The 27,597-nt window shown below is 37.5% G+C and overlaps 1 protein-coding gene and 1 long non-coding RNA gene across 4 annotated transcripts in view; one reads left to right on the forward strand and one right to left on the reverse strand.

Annotated features, from left to right (window-relative positions):
* The window catches only part of hdac7a (histone deacetylase 7a), a 91,571-nt gene that overhangs the window by 18,964 nt on the left and 45,010 nt on the right, over positions 1 to 27,597 (reverse strand). For both annotated transcript variants that reach the window (XM_073874869.1, XM_073874870.1), the window contains exons 3-14: positions 20,879 to 21,057; positions 19,844 to 19,931; positions 8,429 to 8,547; positions 8,251 to 8,350; positions 7,005 to 7,127; positions 6,743 to 6,852; positions 4,462 to 4,563; positions 4,202 to 4,364; positions 3,397 to 3,575; positions 2,735 to 2,917; positions 255 to 471; positions 37 to 170 (exon numbers count right to left, since the gene is read on the reverse strand). In XM_073874869.1, the coding sequence (XP_073730970.1) occupies positions 37 to 170; positions 255 to 471; positions 2,735 to 2,917; positions 3,397 to 3,575; positions 4,202 to 4,364; positions 4,462 to 4,563; positions 6,743 to 6,852; positions 7,005 to 7,127; positions 8,251 to 8,350; positions 8,429 to 8,547; positions 19,844 to 19,931; positions 20,879 to 21,057 (1,697 nt within the window). The remainder of the gene's footprint in view (positions 1 to 36; positions 171 to 254; positions 472 to 2,734; positions 2,918 to 3,396; positions 3,576 to 4,201; positions 4,365 to 4,461; positions 4,564 to 6,742; positions 6,853 to 7,004; positions 7,128 to 8,250; positions 8,351 to 8,428; positions 8,548 to 19,843; positions 19,932 to 20,878; positions 21,058 to 27,597) is intronic.
* On the forward strand, positions 10,235 to 14,492 carry LOC129442673 (uncharacterized). Of its 2 annotated transcripts, none has more exons than XR_012372840.1 (6): positions 10,235 to 10,484; positions 11,772 to 11,859; positions 11,935 to 12,042; positions 12,132 to 12,226; positions 13,612 to 13,757; positions 13,878 to 14,492. It is a non-coding gene; the product is annotated as an uncharacterized lncRNA (long non-coding RNA). The 2 variants fall into 2 exon arrangements; XR_012372839.1 differs by having other exon boundaries at positions 10,236 to 10,484; positions 13,616 to 13,757.

Here is a 27,597-nt window from a genome sequence, read left to right on the forward strand (position 1 = left end):
AGCGCCCCCTTTAGGAAAGAAGAGAAAGAAAAATACCTCACACTGTCCTCGAAGGCCTCGCTCCTGGAGACGTGACCAGATGCTCTGGATTCTCCCAGCATGCTCTGGGTGACTGCTATTATCACCACATGTACACTGATGTTTTAGCATTTGAGAGTCATACACCAGCCCTAAACAAACGATAAACATTCGGTCAGTCATGCTGAAGTAACTCCTGGGATGTTAGTAAACGGTGATCAGATCAAGATCGGTACCCGTAGTGAAGCGGGGTTGGCTCTGCGCCTGCTCTGTTGCCGTGGTGAGGGATACGGGTTTTTCCGGCAGTGTTAGCGAGGTGGAGGCTGGAGACGACTGCGTGCGCGAGAGAGGACGATGTGCGCCGCCGAGCATCATGGGTACGGCCAGTGTCTCCATGTGGGCCGTCTGTCTGCGCAATTGCTGCAGTTGTTTCTGCGTCTCCCACAGACGTGACTGCACAAGAAGAATAAAATAACTCACGAGAAATGTTTCTCTAATAATATTTGATACTTTAAAAAATCCTCATTCTCAATTTCACAATCAGTGTCTTCAGACGAGGTATTTTTATTCTTGTTTAATACTGGTTGTGTAATCTAATGTAAATCTAATAAGAAAATAATGAGATTATACATTTCCTTATGTACCCAGGGTCTCACTAAACTGGGTGAATGGTTAAGGTAGGACAAATAATGCACAGTATAAAAATCTATTGTCTGTATTGTAAAATATTGTGTAGATAATTTGCTTTATTAAAAAATAAAGTTGGCCGCCGAAGGGGGGGTAGTGGCGGGCCAAAAAAAAAGAAAATAAGGAGAATTACAAGCATACTGGAGAGTAATTACAGTAATGAGAAATAGATTTTGTTTTGTGGATGTGTGAAAGGAAAATATTATTAATTGTCATGAAAATGATCTCAGAATATCAAGAATCTGAAGACTTCACTTATATATGATCAACATGTGGTATTAGTTTATGTTTAAATAAGTTTAAATCTATAATAACACTGTCTATACTTTAATACAGTGGTTCTCAAACTTTTTCGGCATGCGGCCCCCCCTTGTGTATGGTGCATCTCTTCGTGCCTCCCAAAAAAAAATGTAGAACACTGTAAAACTACCAAGCGCCTAAGGTGACATTGGAGTAAAAAAATCTAAAGTTTAGTTTCATGTGCTCACGTGAAACCTTCATGTGCAGATTTTTTTTAAAAGTTTAGTTTTGCATGCTCACATGAAACTATCGCGTGCACACGTGAAACTAAACTTTATTTGATTTTTGCTCCATGTCCCCTTAGGAGCTCCGAATAAAACTTAAAATTTGATTTGAAATTTAAAAGTTTCACGTGAGCACGTGAAAGTTTCACGTGAGCACGCAAAAGTTTCACGTTAGCACGCAAAAGTTTCACTTGAGCACGCGAAAGTTTCACGTGAGCATGCAAAAGTTTTACGTGAGTACGCAAAAGTTTCACATGAGCACGCGATAGTTTACGTGCGCACGCGAAACTAAACTTTATTTCATTTTTGCTCCATCTCCCCTTAGGTGCTCTGTACAAAATGTAAAATTTGAATTACATATTAAATTACTACGATAGTTTCACATGCGAAAGTTTCACTTGAGCACGCAATAGTTTACGTGCGCACACGAAACTAAACTTTATTCAATTTTTGCTCCATGTCCCCTTAGGGGCTCTGTATAAAACTTAAAATTTGAATTACATATTAAATTACTACGATAGTTTCACACTTGAAAGTTTCACGTGAGTATGCGAAAGTTTCAAGTGAGCACGCAATAGTTTACTTCAACTTCAACTTTATATATTTATATAGCAGTTTTGGGGCGATGACCATGAATGCTCTATCACCCCTTGATTTTTTTAAGGAGCGGGGAACTGCTAACAGAAGTTTATCTCTTGATCTTGATCCCTTTAAGAGTTACGTGCGCACGCGAAACTAAAGTTTATTTAATTTTTGTTCCATGTCCCTTTGGGGCTCCGTATAAAACTTAAAATTTGAATTACATATTAAATTACTATGATAGTTACACGTGCGCATGCGAAAGTTTCACATGAGCACGTGAAAGTTTCATGTGCGCACGCAAAAGTTTCATGTGAGCACGCAGTAGTTTATGTGCACACGCGAAACTAAACTTTATTTAATTTTTGCTCCATGTCCCCTTAGGGGCTCCGTATAAAACTTAAAATTTGAATGACATATTAAATTACTATGAAAGTTTCACTTGCGCATGCGAAAGATTCACGTGAGTATGCGAAAGTTTCACGTGAGTATGCGAAAGTTTCAAGTGAGCATGCAATAGTTTACTTCAACTTCAACTTTATTCATTTATATAGCAGTTTTGGGGTGATGACCATAAATGCTCTGTCACCCCTTGATTTTTTTAAGGAGCGGGGAACTGCTAACAGAAGTTTATCTCTTGATCTCAAAGACCTGACCGGAGTATGGTCCTTTAAGAGTTACGTGCGCACGCGAAACTAAACTTTATTTAATTTTTGCTCCATGTCCTCTTAGGGGCTCCGTATAAAACTTAAAATTTGAATTACATATTAAATTACAGTGATTTTGGTTAGTAGCATTATTTTTCTGAGGTTGAATGACAGAATTCATGATAAATTAATATATTTTATAAAATGTCATAAAATTGTTTGAGAACCACTGCTCTAATATACAGTACGTATAATTATGATTGGTGGTTTGTGTTGAACCTGGTTTAGGATGAGAGTGTGTTGTAAGTGTATTTGATCCTCTTGACTCTCCAGCTCTCGCTGTGACTCCACCCTCAACCTGCTCTGGTGGGCGTCGCCAATCGTTGGCCCCACCTCCTCTGAATCCATGTCCTCCGAGGGGATTTGTCGGAGACGAGGTTTCTCGCTGGACTTTGACATGAGCTGCAGGACACAACAACATAAGTCTCGACGAATTAGTTTCAAATCGTGAATCAACTACAGATCATCTGACCGTTCAGACTGAAACGCATTTCCAAAAATCTGGTTTTAATGGGATTTGGAGCCCCATATGAATTTGGTTTGGAAAATCAGGTTTTACGCGGTTTGTTGTGGTTCAGACTACAAACAGTTTGAGTTGTATCGAGTGGGATATGCCAAAACTGAAAAGTTTGCTGTCTGTCTGAACAAAGCACCATTCAAAGTATTTTCAGTCTTAGGTGTGCAAACTATTTTTTGTGTGTAATTCAATATTCAAGTTGGAATCTTTAATAATGTGATGATGTCATGGTAGCATCTGCATACCGAATCGCAATTGGTCTATACAAAACACCAAGGTTATATGGTTTATGTTGAACTTTAAATAATGATGCTCTCTGTTTATTGGTCCTTGCAAGTCATGTCGTGAAAAGGTATATGATCACCTTGCCGAGGTGAGTCTGTTGTTTAAGTCTCTCCAGTAGTTGCGCGCTGTGATGTTGTTGAAGCAGGTGAGGATGAAGAGCTCGTGGACTCTGAGGCAGAGGCTCTGAACGCGTGCGGCTCAATGGTTTATGAGGACCAGACGCGCTGAACTGCAGCGGAACCGGACCCAGACCTGGAACTGATCACAAACAGCACAGGCTAATCTGATTATACTTTCATAAAAACAGAAGTAGATGAAAGCAAAACATTCCAGCTAGATATCAAAATATCATGCCACGCAGTTAAGATCATACGACATAGGAAATAAACACATAAAATGGATTACAATGACTTAAATAGAACTGTGTATATTAACATCACGATGAACTCATTTTAAACACACAAATTGTAAATAGAAAACATATGTATTATATACAATGAGTTTTGTAGTTTGTATTTAAATTAATAATCAGACAGACTACTCTTTCATGTGTTCATGTATTATCTGCATTTTATAATAAACACATAATCATTTTAGTAAAGTAAAATATAAATAGATTACGCTTTGAGACATGCCCCCTTGTATGGTGTATATTGAGTGTACTGTGCCTATATAAAATGTTTTTTTTATAATACTCTGTATATACTATTTATTATTCATGTACCAAAACATATTTACGGCACAAACCCTATATGAAGTTTAAAGTTAATGTCTCGTCATTGGCACTGTGATTATAATGTCTGTAGTTACCACGAGGTGGCGCTAGGATCAAGCTAATAGTCTGTATAGTGTATGATTTTATCAGACTGCTGCAGTGCTCGTACCGGCCAGTAGAGGAGCGTGTACAAGACCAGAGGGCTCCAAGATGAGAACGGGTTGCATGAGCGGTCCTGTCTGCTCTTCAACACCCAGAGGAACCAACACTGAGGAACCACCTGAAACCATCGGCACTCGACCAAGCCTAAGTGGACTCAAGTCACTTTCCGTCTAGAGAGAGAGAGAGAGAGAGACAGTATTTGGCAAAGGTCTTCTGAGATGTTTTTAATGTAAGAGGATAAAAGGGTTGTCATGGTCATGATGATACCTTGGCATTGGCGGGGAGTCCTAATGTGATTGTTGGGAGGCTGGATGGATTTTGCACTGTAAAATGAGCTAAAGATCCATCCTGCAACAACAATCTCTGAGCCTGCACGCCCACAGAGAGAGAGAGAGAGAGAGACACAGACAAAATGACAAAAAAAACCATAAAACAAAAATAAGTCTTAGAAAAGAAGTACTTTGACATGTATATCGTTCAGAAGTTTTTGTTTAAATATGTTATACATTTTATTCATATGACATGTTAAAGATATTTTGATGATGACCACCACTGATTAATATGATGGTACCCACTGACTTCCATAGTAGGAACAAATAAAACAAATACTATGGAAGTCATGTAAACATTTTATCAGTATGTGTGTTCCTTGGGTTCGAACCTGTGACTTTTTGCGTTGCTAACGGAAAGAACAACATGAAGGTGAGTAAATGCTGACAGGATTTTCATTACTGGGTAAATTTTGCTTTGAACTCTTTCCCTGCCATTGACGAGTTAACAACATATGCATTAAAAAAGTGTTCCTGATGAGGTTTTATGTTAATCTGTAATTCCGCGACTATCCACTTACCCAATTTATAAAAAATCGAAGCAAAAAAATATACATTTGAAGAGTTTCGTTGCAAAACAAGATAACTCCGTTTTTTAATTGTTCAGAAATCTTGTTTTTTGGTTGTGCATTCCAATTAATATCAATTAAACTGCAGTTGGTTTGTTTTGATTTAAACCTTCATAACCTAAAAAATACAGCTAAGTAGCACCATAAAACAAAATAATAACATGATAACGTAATGATAAACATGTTTTGAAACAAATGTTTAAAATGGAGTTATCTCGTTTTGCAACAAAACTCTTCAATTACTAATTTTAAACTCTGTGTATGTTTTGATAATCGTTCTGAATCTGATCTCCAACCAAAATTTGTTCACAAAAATGCAATTATTTCAGCTTTTTGCTAAACAATTTTTTTAGGTTTTATGTTAGCCTGTAATAATGCGATTATCCACTTACTCAATTTATAAAATCTGAAGCAATATATATATATATATATATATATATATATATATATATATATATATATATATATATATATATATATATATATATATATTTACTAACTTTAAACTCTGTGTATGTTTTGATAATCGTTCTGAATCTGATCTCTAACCAGAATTTGTTTACAAAAATGCAATTATTTTAGCTTTTTGCTAAACAAATTTTATTAGATTTTATTTAGACCTGTAATGCCGTGATTATCCACTTACCCAATTTATAAAAAAATTGAAGCAAAAAAAAATATTTACTAATTTTAAACTCTGTGTATGTTTTGATAATCGTTCTGAATCTGATCTGTAACCAAAATGTGTTCACAAAAAAGCTAATGCTTTTATCTATTTTATGTTTTTGTTTATTGTTTGTTTAAAAGCAGAGGGTCTGTTCTTTCATTTTATATATTTTTATGTTTATATATTTTTAGAAGAACATTTTCCTAGAAGGCATTTTGTGAAACTTTTGTGAAAATCACCAAAAATGCTGGCGGGCAACTTTACAAAAAAAAATGGCTTAATGAGTTAAGGAACCATCTAATCAAACTTTCTTAATATAAAGTTAATAAAAAAACTTGATAAAAAGTTTTTTTTAAACACACGAATATGGCATATTGCAAATATAAATAAATATATCTCTAAGATATAAATAAGATAATAAGATCTCTAACAATCTTGTTAGTCATTAAATGTCCCTGAGTGCTCGGCTCTTGCGTGAGAGCGGCCGAGGGTCCTGCGTGTGACCCATCGAAGTGCCGTGCATTTATGCAAGACTTAAAATGAAGAAGCACAGAGTAATGAAGCGCTGAGGAGATGGATGAAGAGATTGGGTATCCAGACAGCTGCCTGCAGCTGTTCTTCTCCAGTGTCTTTGTTTAAAACATGTCATTATATGTCAGTGCGGTGCGGAGCGCTCCTGAAACAAACTCTCTCGAGCTCCGCTTTCTCAACAAACAACCCCCACCGGAGGAACATTCAATCCCATCATGCCTCTGTGTGCCGATCATCTCCTCGACAAAAACCTATTTGTCTTTAAAAGAGATAAACCAATCTCTCTTTTCACTGCATAACCTGACTATCATTACATAATCAACTCATTTCCTTTTGTCAACTGTCATGCATTTAATACCAATTCCAGTGATGGTCTCACCAATTTTAATAGCACAATAATAGCCACTGAACAGACCGTTTATACAGTATATAATATAGAGGAGGACAGTTACCTCATGTGATAGGCTGGCACTAGAGGGCAGCGCTCCATTCTCATTGGGCAGACTGTCATTTGGAGAGCTGCAGCCGGATACTGGAGTACTGCTGCTGCTGGGAGATGAATCTGAAAGGACGAGACAGAAGTGAAAATCTTACCAGCACATTAATGTATGTATTAAACTCACTCAGTCATTCATTCTGTGGTCACGCTAAACCAATATCAACATGCATGGATGTTAGTTGTCAGATCTACGTGAGAAGACAGAGGTGAGTTACCCAGTGTGTCAGGTACTCGATGTTTAACTGTGGGCGGCGCGCTCTCTTTGCGGGTCAGCGGGCTCTTGCGGGTGTTCAGGTGCTTTTTTAACTTATGCTTCACCTTTAGGTTTGGCTCTGAAGCTGGAAGAGGAAGAAACAATCTCATAAACAAAAACATACAACACGCACAACGCAATTATAATAAAGATCTTTGCTAATTATTTTTATATATTTACTTTGTCTTTGTCTGCAAATGTATGACACTTTCAAAGGTTAAATCGTTTTTATTGGGGTATATTATTATAAAATTTTATTTTGAGATCAGTCAGTGTGGTCTTCACTTTATCATGCACAGCGTCACCTTAAAAACTTTCAATAAAAACTTTCCTCAGTAATTTCTCTTCAATTGGTGTCCATGTATTGCTGATAGACACATCTCAAAAGTTTCTGGTGACCATAGACCAGTTTAGTTCAAATTTGAGATTACTTATGACAGACTAGCTGTTTAAAAATGATATACATGCAGTTTTGCACACTATATTGGAAGTAAACTGTAGCGTGTAGTTCCTCTGACAGCTCTATTCTTCTGGATTTACTTCTGTATTTACTCATCCATGACCATCATTGATTTGTGTTCAATCTTGGGTTGGGTTTATTTTTAAAGTTACAATGTTAAATCAAAGTACCAAGTGATAGTGACAGACTGCACTGAACTATTTGAAGTGGACAGGAGGTCATGTGTATAGAAACTCTGTCAAGAACTACTTGAAAACTTTCTTTGGAAAATAAATGAAACATTTTTCTCGGCCAGAAACTACTGTCTTCAGTCATATATGTCAAAACATCGATTATAAAGTGATATAGCTGCATAAGCGAACATGTGTTGAGATGTCATCCAGTTACGATGAGGACAGAATCATCCAATTGTTTAGAAAGGTATACAGCATATCTTTAAAGTATCATTTATGTCATAACTCAAAGTTGAATTCAATAACAAGTGTTGCAGGGAGGATACGAGCTATTGGTCATCTCTTCTGTGTTATTATGACATAATAAGCAGTAATCCGGCTGGGACGGGTGAAAGGTGTGTGAGGTTACGTAAGGTTTTGTTAAAGCTGTGCTGCTCGAGGCAGAGCGACACATAAGGAGTGTGTGTTTAAATGAGGCAGAACAGCTGGAATGAATCCATACAGCACACCTGTAAAATAATACACACACCCATCTCAGGTAAAAAAGAGAGATACTGAAAATCTCAAAAACATACTGGCTCGTCTCAGCTGAGGCTCGTCCGCTCCTTCGCTGACAGATGGTTTTGGGGAGGACAGAAGCGGCTGTAGGGTAGCGCTGGGATCTGGAACCAACTCCCGGTAAAAACACAAACATGAATAAATCTCTCTGTCACTCGCACGCATTTTTGGGTCAGCATTGAGAGTGCGTTCTGACCGGTAAGGGACGGACGGGGTACTCAGAGGATTGGAGTTTGTTCTGTCCAGCACCGCCTGCTTTTGTTTCTTCAGAATCACTTCTGCAAGCTTCTGCTTCACTACTGCACTGGCCACAGCACTCTGTCAATCAAAACACAAGCAGCCAATCAGTTCACAACAATCTCTTGATTGGCTAAAACAATGATTAAATTGTATTTATTTATATGTTAGGTATTTTGAACAAAATCTAAACATTTGATTTTAATTGAGTGTATTTTTGTTCTTATTTTATTAATTTGTGTTGGGTTATTTTTTTAATCTTGTATTGCTTTGTGGACCCCAACCACTTCAACTAATGAATAAATCATATCACTCAATCCATCAATGCTGCTGCACAATAAAATCAAAAAACTATTTGAAATAAAGCTGTAATAATAGTACACTTTTTGAGTTTGCATGTTAACATATTTCATCTATTTTTATATATGGGTCATTCTACAAAAAAGGTGGAAATGCTTGTCCCTTGCTTTTGCAGACCCTTTAATCATTTAATTTGACCCAATAATCCCATAATGATATATATTTAATAAATATAGACTGTCCTTAAAATGATGAGAGAGTTTATTTATTTAATTTTCTTGTTTTTCCTTTTTTTAAATGTCTGTTCCTGAAAATTGCCCTTTGATCATACATGGAAGTTGAACTGTGTACTTATTATTTTAAACCATGTTTTTTATAAAACAAATCTAATTTACATTTACCTTTAACCCTGTATGAATTTACTACACTGCTGAAATTGTAAAAATACACTATTAGTATGAATAATATCAAATAAATATTTGTCCCCCAAATTTAAGTCATTGGTGTTACCCTACCCAAAGCACTTTTATTTTGAAACAATGCATTAGCTCTTTGAAGTTTTTCATGGGTCAAGAGGTCAGTGGAAGAAGTGCAGTGGAGGAAGGCAAAAGGTTTGTGAGATGTCTTACCTTATTTGTCTAAAATATCATAATATATCTAAGAATTTTGAGATACGATTTTTTGGATGTCATTAGTGTTACTCTTTTTTATAGCTGGGAGTGTTAAGATCTTTACATAAAAATGCATTATACCGAATAAGTATGTGATATTTACATATCTGATGAAATAGCACATGGCTAATGGCAACCATTTTGTTAAAATTTTAGTTTTTTTTCTGTAAATTGTCATTGGTGTTACGGTCATTGGTGTTACTTCTCTAATGAGTACTTCCTCAGCACTATTCCTTTAACTGACCAACATAAAAGCATAAAAACAAAACAAGATGGAAAAAATTTTAAGTTTATAAATTTTATCATATTCATTATCTATTATTATATTCTCATTTTGTCAGGTATTGAAGATACAACGTCATGGATCCTTTATTAAAATATATTAAAAAGTTAAACCTAGATTAAGCTCCCCGTTTTGCGGATTCATAGATTTTACAAGTTAATTAATGCTATTAAAGAAGTTTTGGGTATGTTGAAAGAAGTTCATTTAAACAGATTTCTGTCACCCGAATTCCACCTTTTCTGTAGAATGACCCATATGCTTTTCCTTTAAAATTAAAAGATTAATTATTAATCATTTTATGTATATAATCAAACCTCATGATCAAAACAATACAATTATGATCATATATATCAGGGCCACACCCTTTGAAATGCTGGAGTTAGAATATATATATATATATATTTATTTATACAACAGTTCTTTCTGGTTCTCGAATCTGATTGGCTAAGAGCTATGCGATATTGTGCTGATATCGGCACTGTAACCGCTTCACCTTTCGTATCATTCCGCCACCTACACAGCAAAACCACCAGTGTTGATTTTACAGAGTTCGCTACTCTAGAGTGGTCAGGTGTTAGTTGTAGTGTTCGTTTATAATTTATCATCACTCACAGTGTCAGAAACTTCCACAAGGGGGTGTTGCTTTCCAGTGTTCCAATAATAACGTTTGCGGGGAGTTAAGATTCACGCCACGCCCCTTCTTTCTGAAGCGGGAAAGTCAGTTACTCAGCATCGACCGACCTGGACTCACGTTACTGAGGTAAGCCAAATAAGTTAAATATGATGGTGATAAATGTATAATAAACTGCAAATAATCCGTGTAGGTTTGTTAAATCGTGAATATTTTGGTGGGTGACCACAAGGAAATCTTTAAAATTGAACTGAACTGAATTTCAATTTGTAATTGGCTGACGTTGTTTAATCGGTTTAACGTTACCTCATGACGGTGCAGTTTTGTTTAAATAATGCAATGAGTTCAATTTTTGAGTGATTTTGGACAAATATGTAACGTTAACCAATTATTATTATTAAGAGACTAACGTTATTAAATGTGCTTTCTTAATTTTGTATTGAGGTAACTTACACTACAATTTGTCTAACATTACATAATTAATAAAATCTATAATTCTGTATGTGCTCGACGTATTTGCAAAACAACGCAAAAATAGCTAATTTTGTATTTGCGGGTACATTTAAACAGTTAAGTTAGTGCAGTTCTCTTACGTTCAGGGTGGTGGTTTCAGATTATGGTGTGAGTCAAGCAATGTGGGCAAAGAAACATGATGCAATGCAGGTGTTTGTGATATTCAACCTTTATCACTAACTCCTTAATTGTACATTTGTCACAATATCTTCATTTTAGACTGTTAATAAATTAGACTTTGGGGGTTATTTTCGCTGTTTAAATGTAATTAAATTGTGAATGTCAGTTATTTCTGCTTGTTACACGCGGTGTGGTAAATGGCTGCGTCATTCACTTCGTGAGAGAAAATGATTTGCTCGTTTTTTCGCCTAATGTAACTTGTCTTAAAATGTAGCATTTTAAATGTGTGCTGCTTCTTTCAGAGTTCACACACGAGTATGTCTGCACTTTGAAGGGAGTAGGGCATAGGGACGGTGACTAACGATTGGAATTCGCCCTAATAGTGACGGATAGCTGGAATTAGATTTGATTGGTTGAACCGCGTTCAAAGCTGTTCACGCGCGTCTGATCTACGTATGACGACGCATGACCACGCGCGATTTGAATGCACAACTTTACAGAGGGTAGAAAATTAAGAAATCGCACGTAAGCGCGTTAAGGTCTTTAAAGGTGCATTTATGGGAATACATTAAAAGAACACTCATCATCAATGTACTAAAACCTGTCCTGAATAGTTTTTGTTAACCAAGTCACTCACCTAAGCCACAGTTTTTTTATTGCATATATTTTTGTTAAATTACTTTATAATAAGATGCAATAACTTTATGAAAAACATTTTCATATTTAATGTTATAGTACATTTTGTTTGATAATACAAAGTTTTTTATTCAATCACTATTTCAGGTTTGGAACATGCTGCTGAAGTTGGTTATCAGGGCTCCAGGAAATGTATCAAACTGCAGGATTGATTTATTTTTGCTCATTAGTGAAGGTGATTTTTTTTCACTGTTCATTTATTTGTTGCTTCCTTACATATATATAAAATGCAATTTGTGTTTTGTCATAGGTGGTAAGCTAAACTGACTGTGGACTAATGTATGCATTGTTGATGACACTGAAATCGAGGAAGACATTCTACAAGATGTGCTGCTTACAGTTAGAGGACAAAATGAAGGTACAGTGTGATGATTATCTTTGTTTTATAAAACTAATTTAGGTTTATTTTTCAGTTTTTGTGTGTTTGTCATGAATTTTTGTCACCAGATGCAACAAGCAGCTTCTGCCACTGTCATTTACCATCTGAACTTGACCAAAGTCGTTCCAAGAAATCTAAGACAACAGATGACTCCATGACCGAGGTAAAAGAATACACATAGTATTTTCACTATGCATAATTAAATGTGTGTGAAGAAGTAACAAGCAAACATTTGTTGTGTTTTGGAAGATGGTCATTTGCACCATTAAGCAGAATAGTGGAAGTCCTAACATTTTTGTTGCACGTATTGGTAAATGCACTTCATTATTTTAATTTAATTTGTCAAAATACATGCTTTCATAAATGATGACTTTCAAAATCTTTATTCATTTGTCAAATTGAAATGTGTCTGTCATCTTATGTATTAGAGGTCGACCGATATGGCTTTTTCTCTGGCCGATGTTTAGAAATCAGGGCAGCCGATGGCCGATATGTTTGGCTGATTTTCTACATGTACATAATAATCAAAATGTTCTCATCATTAGCAGATATTTTAAATGTAAAAATGTCACTATTTAAGTCAAAGTATTTAAAAAAATTATGACTGGTCTTTCTGAAGAGTTTTACAACCTCTTCTGCACCATGCATTTATCAGACACAGATATTACCTGACACTCTGCTGTCATCTTTGATCAGTTTTTTTCCATGGCTTTTATTGCTTTGTAGGATAAAATCCTTATATGGTAGACCTGATAAATTATTTATTCATCATAAAGTTAACATAGTAAATGTCTATGTTTTTTAGTTGAGACTGTTATTTAGGGCAAATCTTTCTAAACACATTTACATTATCATTTCTGAGGCGCTATAAGTGACTGATTGTGCTGACAGTGACGTCTTGTTCCGCCATCGTTTACTAAAGTTGTTTGTGAACAAGGCACGGCAGCACACACACGGGAGCTATCTGCTTGCAGCAAGAGGCAGCGTCACGAGTTCTACAACAACGCTTAGGTGCCCGCAGATGCGCCTGTCTATTATTCGGCCTAATTTTGCAGCAAAATCGGCCAAAGCCGATTTTTTAAAATATGCCAAAAATCGGTCAACCTCTATTATGTATTGTACATAGAGCTGGGTATTGGCAAGGGCCTCCCGATACGATACGTATCACGATACAATGCGTTGCATGTTGTGATACATTGCAATACTTTTTCTTTTTTTTATCAAAAATGTAAAAAAATAGAACTGAACACCTGCAGCTCTTTGAAAGCTGCAGGTGTTTTTAAATTTTCTGCCATTTTCTCACTCCCTCTAACTTCTGTGACATTGGCCGTATATGGCAGACAACTGGACAGTGACAACTACAGCAGAGGCAGAGGAGGTCGTTTGACGCACACAGAAGAATTTGATTGGTTTTAAAATATCAATAGTAGCGATCGAAATATCGATACACTTTCGATACAGCCAACTATCACGATAGTTAGCTGTATCGATATTTTTGCACAGCCCTAATTGTACAGTATTGTGACATGTCTGTTTATGTTGTTTAAGGAAGACTCCTACAAGGAACCAGTGAGAGCATAGACTGTGATAGTGACATGGCAACACTGCCTTTACTGCTCCATCTCCTTCCACCATCACCTCAACGGAATCAGTGCATCAGATTTGCAGTGAGCAGGCTTGTGGTGTATCATAAGGTAAGTAGGAGAGCCTGCTTTCTAAATCTGTCTCTGTGGCTCTGTACTTCTAATGATTTTCTCAATGTTATGCAGATGTATAGGTCTAATATAATAACTGTTGTTCTTTATCTTTTATAGTCTTGTACCAGCCTTGAAGAACATCTTCAGCAACGAGTAGGATGACAACCGTACCTTACTGCGGTTAGCAGGATCTGCGGCCAGATTTGAGAACTTTGACGTGGCTTTTGATAAGAATCTCACCCCATCAGTCGGAAGGCTCCCTTTTATTAGTATTTGACTTTGTTTTTAATGTAATGTATGATGATGGACTCCTTTACTTTAACTAATTTAATCAAACAACAGTTTACATGTTGGGAAAACTAGAGATTGAGAGCTGAGAGCAAACTTTTTTTAACTAGCTGTAACTAGTATCTCATTTACGGTTTCAGCATGCATTTTATCCTTGCCCAAATTTCTAATTAATATGTGCTGAAGAAAATTGTGATTACTTTTGTGATGTATTGTTTTACAGAATGTTTAGTGAAAGATTTGCTGTGATTTGCCCTAGATGTGTGTCAGACATGGATTTTAAAACACTTTTCCAGTTTTGTTTAAACTCCTTGGCAAAATTGAAAGGACTGTATACATAACCACTCTCTGAAAATTTTGAAAAAGTTCACAAGTGAAACTTTATTTTTTTATAAATATTTAATAATGTCAAATAAATTTGTTAAATAAATTTGTGGTCAATAACTTTGCTTAATTTAATTCTTGTTGTCATTAATAATCAAAGATGTATGATGAAGTACTATTTTCAGTGTTCAAGTAACTCTCTATCAGTGTTTTAATATTGACTCTACTTAAGTGTAATTAACTCTAATGGGTGTTTTAAAGGCAGTGTTTGGAGTTAATTCTTTAACACTATCAGAGTAAAATGTTCAACACCAAGGTGGAGTAAAATCTTTAACACTAGTTGGAGTGTTATTTTAACTCTGGGCAGTGAGAATTATATAAACACTGGTATAGTGTTGAAATCAACTCTCATAGAGTTAAATTAACACTGGTGGTTTTGCTGTGTAGTGAATGGAGGTCCTAAGCAGGCTCATGTCTGAATGGAAAAACACAGACTCTCACTCTCCGTGTGTCTCATTAGTAGTGATGCTCCGATCGATCGGCCGCCGATCGTAATCGGCCGATAACAACATTAAATGACGCGATCGGCACTCGCTAAATTTGCCGATCTCATGAGCCGATTTTTCTGTTTACTTTTGTCATCATAGCGTTCCTGATACGGCTGCAATTAGAGACCATTTTACACAGTGCGAGCATTTTGTAACCTATTGCTCATGTGTGACGTGCATCTTCACATCCCTATCAAACAGCGTATACAACACATATCTATCGCGGATAATTGCATCCTCGTGCCTAAAGTTTATTACTTGCATTCGTTTTAAAGTTTTGAAGGTTTAAACATCCATTTTCCTCACAGCTGCTCTTGTTTGCAGACTATGAGGACGCGCTCTGGTCCTCAGCGCAATGCGTCTTCACATCAGCGTATACAACACATATCTATAGCGGACAATTGCATCCTCATGCCGAAAGTTTATTACTTGCATTCGTTTTAAAGTTTTGAAGGTTTAAACTTCTATTTTCCTCACAGCTGCTCTTGTTTGCGGACACCCGCCGCACGCATACACAGCAGCCTGTCATCAGTGCACGTGAAGAGAATGATCTCTCCCACGTCTTAAAGCTACAGTATCCTAATTCATCTCTCAATAAAATTACTCTCTGCTCATCATTGAAGAACTGTTGTACTTCATACGAATGCGTGTATATTTAATTCATACAGTAAAGACTGTGAAGTGTTTTATTTTAATCACTTTTAACAGACATAAACCTTTTTAAAGGCATATTACATTTCTCTTTGCAAGAAGAAATATTTGTTGTGCTTATTTATTTGATTCTCTTATTAAAACAATAATACACCTAATTTATAGTTAATTTCATTTCTACAAATGGTGCAAACTCTGCTAGATTATAGATAAAAGATTCCCATTCCACTGCCATTCTGTGATCGGCATTGATCGGCGATCGGCAGATCATGATTTTGGTGATCGGTAATCGGTGATCGGCCCCAAAAATGCTGATCGGAGCATCTCTACTCATTAGTTTACTAGCTCATAAATCAGTCCGTCAAAGATCAGCGCTCTTGGATGTTACGTTAAAGTTAATGGGAGAAATGTCTTGTCACATCGTGTGGACGATTAACACTTGGAAAGAGGAATATAAACACTTTTTTTTTTTTCTGGAGCTATATCTTTTATCAGAACGCGAAAACACCGTGGAACTGCAGGTAAGCACCGCAGCTTTTAAATGTGGACATTGATCATTTACTTTATCGTGACGTGACTATTAAAACATGTTATGAGATATCGCCACTGGTATAACGTTATTTATAAGCAGCATGCAAAAACATCTCTCTGACACTTATAAAAAAACGTTTTATATAGTACTGACAAGAACAGAGTTTAATAATAATAATCGAGTGCTCGTATCACGTTAAGAATAAATGAGAAAGCAATAGTAACGTTATACAAGTAGTTTTATTAACTTTTACCTCGCACCAAAACAATAACAACACAAAAGACACTAAATATGAATTAAAAAACAAGTAATAGTTTGATCATGACACCAAATACTGCTGATTTGATCTCATTTTGACGATCATAAACAAACAAGGCCAACATGAGAGCCAGGGTATCTCTGTCAGAGATGTAGCCCAGAGAGGGCGGTGGTCAGCGGGGCGAGTGAACACTGATGTCCGCTCATGCTTTGGTTCTCATTCGTATCGAATCTCACTAAGCAAACGTTCAAACAGGCGCTATCTTTACTAATCGACAGCAGATTTAAATATAATACATATACATTCTCGACTGAACTAATCTTAAAACTACACTTTGTGACCACGAAACGGTAATATAAAGTAACGGCTTTTCCGTCCATTGAGTTGTTATGAGCTTCAAAGCAGCCGAAAGTTTTACCTGTCATTCTGGCCGCCCTCAAATCCGTGGCGGAAGAAGTAGTTCTCAAACAAAGAGGCTTTTAAAATAACTCCGTTGTTGTTTTCTAGTTTTCGTTTTTCAAACGTGTGCCGTCGAACTGTTGTATAAAAGCAATATCGCTCTCGGAGTCGTGTGATATAGCTCTATATCATCACGGCTGTGATTGCCTCCGGCACTCGGCCTACGGCCTCGTGCCTCTGGCCTAATCACAGCCGTGATGATATAGAGCTATATCACACTCCTACTCGAGCGATATTGCTTAAATATATATATTCTAACTCCAGCATTTCAAAGGGTGTGGCCCTGATATATATGATCATAATTGTATTGTTTTGATCATGAGGTTGTTGTGAGGTCAGAAGAAGGAAACTGTATGTTGACTCAGTGCCTCCCTCTTCATCCTGAGCAGCCATTATGGGGCAGTTGCGTCATACAGCCGCTGACCAACACAGTCAATATTTACACGGTTGCTGTTTGCACAAAGCAAGTAATTTTACCTCACCGAAAGTACTTTTACAGCCCGATTTAGCATCAAAACTGAAAAAAAACTTGATCGCCGAATGAGAGACGCTTGCGTGGCACCTGCGGTAGCATATGTAGCAGAAATGTGCTTTTGAGATATTAATCACTCGTGATAATCTGTTTGCTCAGTCTACATCATTTATACTCTGCTTAATGCAGACTTAAGTTATTAAAATAGCAAACTGGGCAAACCTGACGAGAATAGGATTCATATCATGACATAACTCATTTCAAACATTATATCTGTGATGTTTATTTAAACTTCTCACTCCAGTAACACGATATTTGTGCTGAAACAGCTTTGTAATGAGTATACTTTTTCTGCACACAAATACTGAGAGTACTGCATCATCATCATCCTCATTCTATTCATCTATACATCAAAGTATTCTGTAATAATATAACAACGAGTTATAAACTTGTAATTGTTTGTGGTAATATGTGTGATTGAAAAACCAACTGAGAAACCAAAATATGCATCTCTGTCTCTGTCTGTCTGTCTGTCTGTCTGTCTATCTACTCCAGACAATAGAAGTAGTAACTACAATACAACTCTATTGCATGTTTTCGATTAAAGAAGCATACAGTATAGTGTATAACTGCTGTAAGCGACAGACCATAAGTGGTAAAATGACAACACATCCCCTTTATAGAACAACGGGTTTCCCATGCACTTTAATAGAAACTCCGCCCATATGTTTTTAACCACAAGGTTTTGTTTTTACTCTCAGCGTTATTTCCGGAGGCACCCGTGTCCGTGTTTCAGAGAAGAGCTTTTATTAAAGAAAGCATTAGCGCACTAAACTCTAATGTCGTCAATTATTTTATAAATGTTTGCTGCACAGTGCACACTTCATGTTATCTGCCATCAATGTCAGAAAACACAATCAACTTATGCTTCTTACACACTGCATTTAAATTAAGTTCACCTTTTAGTGCTTAATCTTGTTCTGTACACACACACACTTCAGTCATTGACGGGACTAACAACCGCATTTACAGAAATTCTGCATAGCATTAACCGAATTGAACAACTAGTGTTGATGAAGTGTTCAAACGTGCATCATGGACAGATCTCACTTCTAAGAAAATACATGCCTAGAAGGGGAGAAAGTCTTCTGTGCAGAAAATCACAGAGGCACAAGCGTTTGCTTACAAGTGTTGCCAGATCTTGCTTAAAAAAATTCAATAATATATTTAAATGCTTTATCAAAGATCAAAATATCCAGATCGGCACCTTCAAACGTTAATAACACCAAAAACTTGATCGCTTCATGAGCCAAAAGCCATAAATGGTTAAACGTCATAACGGTACAAAAAAGTTGAGGACCTGGCAACACTGTAAGACAGTGCTCTGTGGAGCAGAAACAAATGTGTACAACACACAACGCCAAGATGAAAGTTTATGGCAAAAATATAATACGCTGTATTATTATTTTGGTTAAAGGACAAGTTCGGTATTTTACACTTAAAGCCCTGTTTTCAGATTGTTTATGATGAAATAGAACGTTTTTGACTGAAATTTGGACATATGATGCTGCCCCGAGAATTTTCGGGTGTTTATTGTATCACCTCCGACCTCTATAATGGCTATATAGGTGCACTGGAACAATCCTTTCTAAAATGCATTAAACTTTCGTTTACAAAGAAGTGAAACTCAGCGAGTGGTCAGGGGTGTTCACTGGTATGCTCACACAAAAATCGCTGCAAAATACGTATTCCAACAGGTTTTATCGTAGTTTTTGCCAACTCCATTGACTTGTATTAGATGTGCTGTGAGTTACGGTATTACTCCACGGCACGCCGGGAACGTTGTTTCTATTCTTGCAATTGGCAAAGGCGGATTAGCGCCACCAACTGGGCTGGAGTGTCTATTATTCAAGCTCTCAGCGGAAGAATATACGGGTGTGAGGCGTTTGGAAAAATAGGTCCACAAGTTTACAAACGAATGCTAAAACAGCTGTTGGAAAGCATCTTTTGCAGCGATTTTTGTGTGAGCATATCAGTGAACACCCCTGACCACTCGATGAGTTTCACGTCTTTGTAAACGAAAGTTTAATGCATTTTAGAAAGGATTGTTCCTGTGCACCTATACACCCATTGTAGAGGTGGAAGGCGAAACACAAACACCCGGAAATTCTCGGGGCAGCCGCATATGTCCAAATTTCAGTGAAAACCGTTCTATTTCAAACATTCTGAAAACAGGGCTTTAAGTGTAAAATACCGAACTTGTCCTTTAAAGCTGTGAATGATAACCATGCGAGATGGCAGAACGTTGCTATGGTTACCTCGGTGTCAATCATCACATCATGCATTTAGTCCAGCATTTAAATGCGGTTGTCGCTCCCGAAAGCCTGCATTGTGTACGAGGTCTTAAAGACATCATATTGACTTATTAAGAAACAGATGCTGTTTTGGGTGGAGACGTGCTTTGCTTTTAAAACTTTACCATAAAAAAGAAAAATATATTTAAAAAATAGCACAGTGTTAATCGAAGTTTATACGTGATGATGTTGAACTCACTCTGTTGGCTTTTGTCCTTGTGTTTAAGTTGTTGTAACTGTTGTTTGGCCTGCTCCTGGTCTCGTAAATGCTGCTCCATGTTAAACTGCAACATGAGAACTCATTGAGAATGATTCATATCAATACTAACAGGTTTGCTGAGTGTACATAACACAAAAATATCATCTTGCATTTCAAGTGTCATATTATTTGTGTTTATACCACGGGTCTGTTGAATGCTGCATTCTGATTGGCTGAGAAATGTTCTATGGGTGTTGATTATTTTTCTGTAAACCGCACACCTATCTTTTCAAATGTCTTAAAAATAGGCACCAGAGCAACGTTTGTGGTAACCGTGGTATAAGCGGAATAATTGACTCCGGTCCCTTGAATTATTTGAAAACAATGCACACCTGCGGTGTGCCGCATTACCACCTTGGTGTGCATTATTTTCTTATAATTCAATGGCCCGTCGTCAATTATTCCTTACGTAAACATCAGATAACATTTCAACAAGAGGATTTGCAATGAATTTAGGTGTTACCCATTACAAAAAAAGAAACCCTTTAATAAATGACATTGTTCAAATAAACACAAACATATCTGATAAGACGCCTTTCTCCATGTATGTGTGTGCGCTCTGTGTTTCAGATGTCGTAATGGCTCTGGGTGTTCGGAAAAGCTTGTGAGGAATGCAAGCATGTTTTCATTGTGTACTTTGTGTCTGCACTGGTAGGGACAGTACACGTAATTTGGAAAGCATGTACTATAACTCACATATGTGCATGTGTGTGTGTTTAGTACACAATAATATCAAGCAAGAAAAACCTGTATGAATGTTGCTTTTGAAAGGGAACATGCTATAAGCAAATACTTTAAAATGTTATCTTTTAGAAAAAACAAACACTTCTTATAAATGTCATATGTAATGTTCAAGTTAGATCTGATGTTAGTGAGTGAATTTTAATATTAAACAATGTCATTTATTTCACACTGCAGGACACTTTAGCTGTACTGGCCTCAGTTTAATCTCACTTTAAATGGCTCATGTACCTGTATACGCTGCATCTGCGGCTGACTGTACTGGGAACAGTGTTGGGTATTGAAGGGACCGAGCAGCAGAGGAGGATGAAGAGGAGACAGGAAGGCTGTGTCCGAACCTGGACGCACCAGACGCTCACCTACGCGCAGGTCCATGGGGGCGGAGCCCACGCGAGACGACAGCGATGATTCTGTGCAGAGAGAAAATCAATTTAGTTATTATGACCTCTGTTATTCATGTCAGGGTTACATTTTTAAAACTATTAGGATGTAGGAACCATCATATGATTCATTATATAGTAAACAAGGAACATTCTGTGACAATTAGGGCTGTCCCGATTATGAAATTTAATTGTCTAATAAATTGTGACGGTTATGACGATTAATTTCCTGTTTTAGGACTTTTATTGCTTTGACATTTAATTGCCATACATTTTTTGTTTGTTCATGAAATAATTTTCACACATTGTTGTGTTATGTCTGTAGTGCCTACAAAAAATAAATTCCTTACAGATCCTTAAGAATAGCATCCTAAACTTCCCTAAATTTGAAATTGCTGTTTTGGAAATGTATGTTTTACCTGGCAGTTCATACTGCTTTGCAGCATTTCTTTTAATGTTGTTTTTATTTCTAGTGTATTGAATTGCTTTGCAATGTATTGCGTTACACTGCCAGTTAAAGAGTGCTATCTGATATGGTCTCGTTTATATAGGCGCCGCAGCTCCCCCTTGTGTTTTTAAAAGAGATGTGCAATCATTGCGGTGATCTGAAATCATCACGATGAGGTCAAACAAATGTGATGAGACGATTATTTAATCATTGTGATAGCCCTAGTAACAATATAATCTTGACATCTTTAAGAAGGTGCTATAATCGGGTCCCCAGCCTAGAAAATGTGAAAAAGATCAACCCAGTAACTTGGTTTTTGTAAACCGTTCTCTGCAAGCATGTGAAAAATAGGTCATTGAAATTTGGCTCCCCTTGTGATGTCAGAAGGGGATCTTATTATAATAATACCACCCCTTAATCTGCACTATCCAACCACAGCACTGCCATGCATGTAGTGCATAGATCAGCTCATTTGCATATTAAAGGACACACGCACAAAACATTTTTGCTCACACCTACAAAGTGACAATTTTAACATGCTATAAAAAATCATCTATGTGGTAGTTTGAGCTAAAACTTCGCATGCATTTTCTGGGGACACCAAAGATTTATTTTACATCTTAGAAATATCTTGTAAAATGTCCCCTTTAATTTAATTAAATCAATGATTAAAAATAAACTTTGATGCTTCATATCTCATCATTACATTATGATACTTTAGTCTGGAGTTCACAGGCAGGGTCACAAATAAACAGTTGATACCAGCCTATAAAGCTGTTAAAGAGACAGAGAGAGAGAGAGAGAGAGAGAGAGAGAGAGAGAGAGAGAGAGAGAGAGAGAGAGAGAGAGAGCATGTTCCAGTTCTTCCCTTCCGGCACATTCCACTGTGATATAAAGATGGGCTCATTTCCATCACTTTTGCATGCTGCTGTAAGAATATTTGCATAGTAGCAGTGACTCAATGGGAAGGACTGCCTCACCCGTACAACAAGCCTTTCATACAGAGCAGAATGGAAAAAAAATCTCAAACACAACTGTGAGGTGCATGTTGTTCTGTATGTGGATTAGCAACGATATCAGTGATGTAGCACTGGAACATCGCCCGGGTAAAGCCCGACTAAAATCAACACGTCTGCTGTCATCGCCTCCTTTTTCACTTGTAGCCTCCAAAAATGACCGTTTCTCAGAAACTTGTTGCTTCAGAAGTCATGACTCACTCCCTTTTGACGCCCCAAAGCACACTTACTTTTGTATTCCTGTGTATTGTGACTGCTTTGTCACCGTTACTCTGACACAAAAAGATCTTTTTAAAGCACACCAATCAGCAGTGTGGAAAATGAGTCATGGGTGACTTCATAAAGACCAACCGAAGAACAATGTGTACCGCTGGCTGATGTATTATGCAAGAGGAAACCAAGGTAAAAACGAGACCAAAAGGTGAAGATGTGCGATCAATGAAATGAATAAAGCGACACAGGAACCATGTTAGGGACGCCCAAAAGTGACCTGGCGTGAGTCCGGCACACCCGTCAGAGTCGTTTATGTATGGAGGGACGTCCCGACATGTTCTGACACAATCCAGGATCTCCTCTGCCCCATTTTAGGATCCTGAAATGAAGAGGAGGAACATCTGGGCACCGCAGCCCTGCATGCCAGACATGTTTTAGGATATTACTTACTACTCTGAACGCTTGACGTCTACCATATTCCCACTCGGAGACGCGTCCGAGATCTGTACCGCTCTAATGTGTTACATGACATTACTCCCTCAGCATTCCCTTCCTGATAACAGAACATTTGCTATATCCATTACGCAGCATTCTGAGAATGGACCTCTATGGCGATTCGTTGTCAACAGCTCAAGGAAAACAACTAAAACTCCCCGAGGTTAATCTGACAATATTGAGCAATGGCATGCTTGAGAAAAATGCGTACAAAAATGGCATGCTTACAAAAAATACCATCTTCATGATGAAAGTGTTTGAATAGCTTTAAAGCACTTCTGTAAAAGTCTTTGCATTAGACCATGTAAATAGCATACATAGCCATTATTCAGTTCCATATATTACTGTGATGGACTGGCCACCTGTCCTGAATGTTTCCGTGCCTCCAGCACTCATTGTGACCTCTATATGTGGTATTATTTATTAAAGCACAATAATCTGACACCACCGCCACAGTTCCTTAATGTAATGGTAATGTGGTCGGTGTTACACCTATGCAAGAGTTTAAAGGACAATACTCCAGAATGAACTGTGGCCACTAATATCAATAATTCAGAAGATTTGTCAGGTGTGTTTTGACAGGCAAGACACTAAAGCATTTATGCAAATGAGGTAATGACAAGACAACACCCACAAAATAAGTGCCGTAGGCCTTTTGCATTGTGCACTTTTTCATCTTGAATGCTAGTTGTGATCTGTGGAGTATGCGGTAGACTACTGTGTACAATATTATGATTTATGCACCTGAATCCACTGAATACACACACGCTTTTGTGTCAGTGGATAAATGATAAGTTATACTGCCCGTAATCACTGGAAAATGTACATAAACTTAAAAAAATAATCATTCTTTTAAAAACCTAGATTCCTAGCAATGGTTTGTAAATAATATAATATAATAATTTTATTATATTATGAAAAAGTTATTATATACATAATAGAAATGTGGAAGGTGTGTGTGTGTCCGTGCATGTATTTGTGCGTGCGTGCATGTATGTGTGCGTGTGTGCGTTCATGTATGTGTGCGTGTGTGCGTTCATGTATGTGTGTGTAAGTGCGTGCATGTATGTGTGTGTGTGTGTTCATGTATGTGTGCGTGTGTGTGTCCTTGCATGTATGTGTGCGTGTGTGCATTCATGTATGTGTGCGTGTGTGCATGCATGTATGCGTGTGTTCATGTATGTGTGCATGTATGCATGTGTGTGTGTTCATGTGTGTGTTCATGTATGTGTGCGTGTGTGCATGCATGTAGACGTGTGTGTTCATGTATGTGTGCGTGTGTGTGTGCGTGCATGTATGTGTGCGTGTTCATGTATGTGTGCGTGAGTGCGTGCATGTATGTGTGTGTGTGTGTGTGTGTGTGTTCATGTATGTGTGCGTGTGTGCGTCCGTGCGTGTGTGCGTCCGTGCATGTATGTGTGCGTGTGTGCGTTCATGTATGTGTGCGTGTCTGCGTGGATGTATGCGTGTGTGTGTGTTCATGTGTGTGTGTGTGCGTGCATGTATGCGTGTGTGTGTGTTCATGTATGTGTGCGTGCGTGCATGTATGCATGTGTGTGTGTTCATGTATGTGTGCGCGTGTTCGTGTATGTATGCGTGTGTGTTCATGTATGTGTGCATGTGTGCGTGCGTTCATGTATGTGTGCGTGCATGTATGCGTGTGTGTGTGTTCATGTATGTGTGCGTGCGTGCATGTATGCATGTGTGTGTGTTCATGTATGTGTGCGCGTGTTCGTGTATGTATGCGTGTGTGTTCATGTATGTGTGCATGTGTGCGTGCGTTCATGTATGTGTGCGTGCATGTATGCGTGTGTGCGTGCATGTATGCGTGTGCATGTATGCGTGTGTGTTGATGTGTGTGTGATTCTGATCTGATTTTATGATCCTATAAGGAAACAGTGTGTTGTATAATAGTTTGATGTAGTTAATCTAGCCACTGGTGGTGCAAAAAACTCAAAACAACTAAAAATATAATCTTCTCCATGACCAAAAATACTATATTTCATATAAGATAAGTATTTTTTTTTAATAAAGCAATTTTTAAGATCATTACGTCATTTTGCTTAATCGATATTACCTCGCATCACCCATCTCCACTCAACAAGTTACATAACTGGAAGTTTAATTCATGTGCGTGAAGACGGGTTTCGCATCAAAGTCCAATTCTTATTATAGTATAAACGACAGTATTGTTATTGTAAAGTTATTAGAGATTATGATACTTAGCAATGATTAACTAATTCTATTTGAAAAACAGGTCACTCATCATGAAATAGGTAAAGGTTTTTGCAAACTCTTCGACTGCAGATAAAACTTACCAGTGAAGGGCTTAAGTACAGGAATGTCAAAGATTTACCGGAAATCATCAGACTGTCAGCGTACATTAATGACCTCATGATGCTCTGTACGTCATTGACAGGCAATGCATTAACTGTTTAAGCGCAAATACAAAGCAAGCTTTGTTATTGAAAAGCCAGGTAAATCATGTAAGAATACTGATTCCTTATTTAGTCATAAAATTGCCAGTAAATGCTGAGCGAGACTAAACACAGATTATCTTCAGTATCAGAGTTCTTGTGTATAAGTCTTTCACACCCCGACCTGTTTAACCAGCACATCCAGTTGTGTAAGACAGATTTGAGTGGGTGTGTGTAGTTATAGTTAGATGCTGACTAACTTCACACAACTCACATGGATCATAACTTTTACAGGTGCTGCTGCGACACTTCATCTCTCTCGTACTCATCTCCAAATACATTATATTTGTTCACTCTAAGAAAATATGTTTTGTGTTATCCTATTTAACACATTATGTGTCATTTCGTGTTGATTTTGAGTTCAAATAAATATAAGATGTGTTAAAACAACACAAAGCGTGTTGTTCCAAAAATAACAGAGATGTGTTAAGTTAACTAGACACAAGATGTGTTATTTTAACACATTCATTTTAAGAGTGTAATGCAATGAATAGTTTCTTATTAAATTAAAGTCAATGTTAAATAACTACAAATGCACACTTGTGTCAGTAAGTTCTGTTACACAAACAGTGAAATCTCATTGGTCCAACACAAAGGACACATCTGCTTATGGCGCTTTTCCATTGCATAGTACCCCACGGTTTGGTTTGGGTCAGCTTACTTTTGTGAGCTTTTCCCACTGGGTGCAGTACGTAGTACCCGATACTTTTTTTAGTACCACCTTGGTCGGGGTTCCAATGGAGCCAAGCTGATACCAAAATGTGACGCGAAAACACTGTAGATCACTGAAAGGTCTGAGAGAATCGTCCCTACAAGCGTCATTGCTATAATGTAAAAGATTAGCTTTACCTTCATGCTAGCTTGCGCCGTCTCGAGTAAACCTGTTGTCATCTGTGCTCTTGTTATAAGTTCCCAAACTCCCTTTTAGCGATGAAAAACATCCACAGGTTGAAACCATAGCAGTTTTTTTCCAAACGTGCAGTTTGTGGCGGCACATTCGCAACACGCACGTCCGTATATATGCTTTAATGCAACTTAAATGAGGCTCAGCGGGGCGCGTCGACTGACGCCATCGGTGTTTGTACAAAAACATGTGAGACAGAGGTAGTGATAAACACCATGTGCAAACATTTGTGGTGGTCAATTTTAATTTTGTGGCGGACTGGAGATAAAGTAACCCTAACCTAACCCTAACCTAACCCTAACCCTAAGAAATAAATAAATGTATGGGAATGTACAACAAGGCTTTCACTTGTATGATGTCACAGCTGTAGGCAGCGCAAATATAACAACACGCCTATAATCCTTCCCAGTACAAAATGTTACTAAATTAGATGGAAAAGCTAACCAAGCCAAAGTGAGGTGAGCTGACCCGACCTGACCCAAACCAAACCGTGGGGTACTATGCAATGTGTCATTGTGTAATTGTGAATGCCACGATTGACCAAATGGCTGTATAATAAGTGTATTTGATTTGGGTTGTCTAGCTCATAACATCTGACACCCTTTATATACAAGTCCAGTCCAAGAACACCAGCTGCATGGCTCAGGCCGAGTTACACAACAACATGCACGCACACATACAGGACAATGAGAAATAAAGACCAATAGAAGGCAAGCTGTCAAGGTAACTCGGGTCTTGGTTTGTGTATGTATTTGTGAGTTCACGCATGTTGATCTGAAAATAACAGCAGCCATCAAAACAGGAAGTTGAGAAGAAATGACATCTGCTTGTCTGGGTCAGGACCTGATACACACACCGCTGTGAGATGTGCTCATATTAAACTGAATCATTGGCATGTAGCTATTCTGAAGCGGGAGGGGGTGAGGAATGATACTTGTGTTTGTTATTCTCAGTGCACGGTGCTACAAACTTTCTCAAAAATGAGTAAACGGTGATAAACTTGCCTTTTTTAAAACA

This window comes from Misgurnus anguillicaudatus, chromosome 13 (assembly GCF_027580225.2).
Source record: "Misgurnus anguillicaudatus chromosome 13, ASM2758022v2, whole genome shotgun sequence".
NCBI classification, from domain to species: domain Eukaryota; kingdom Metazoa; phylum Chordata; class Actinopteri; order Cypriniformes; family Cobitidae; genus Misgurnus; species Misgurnus anguillicaudatus.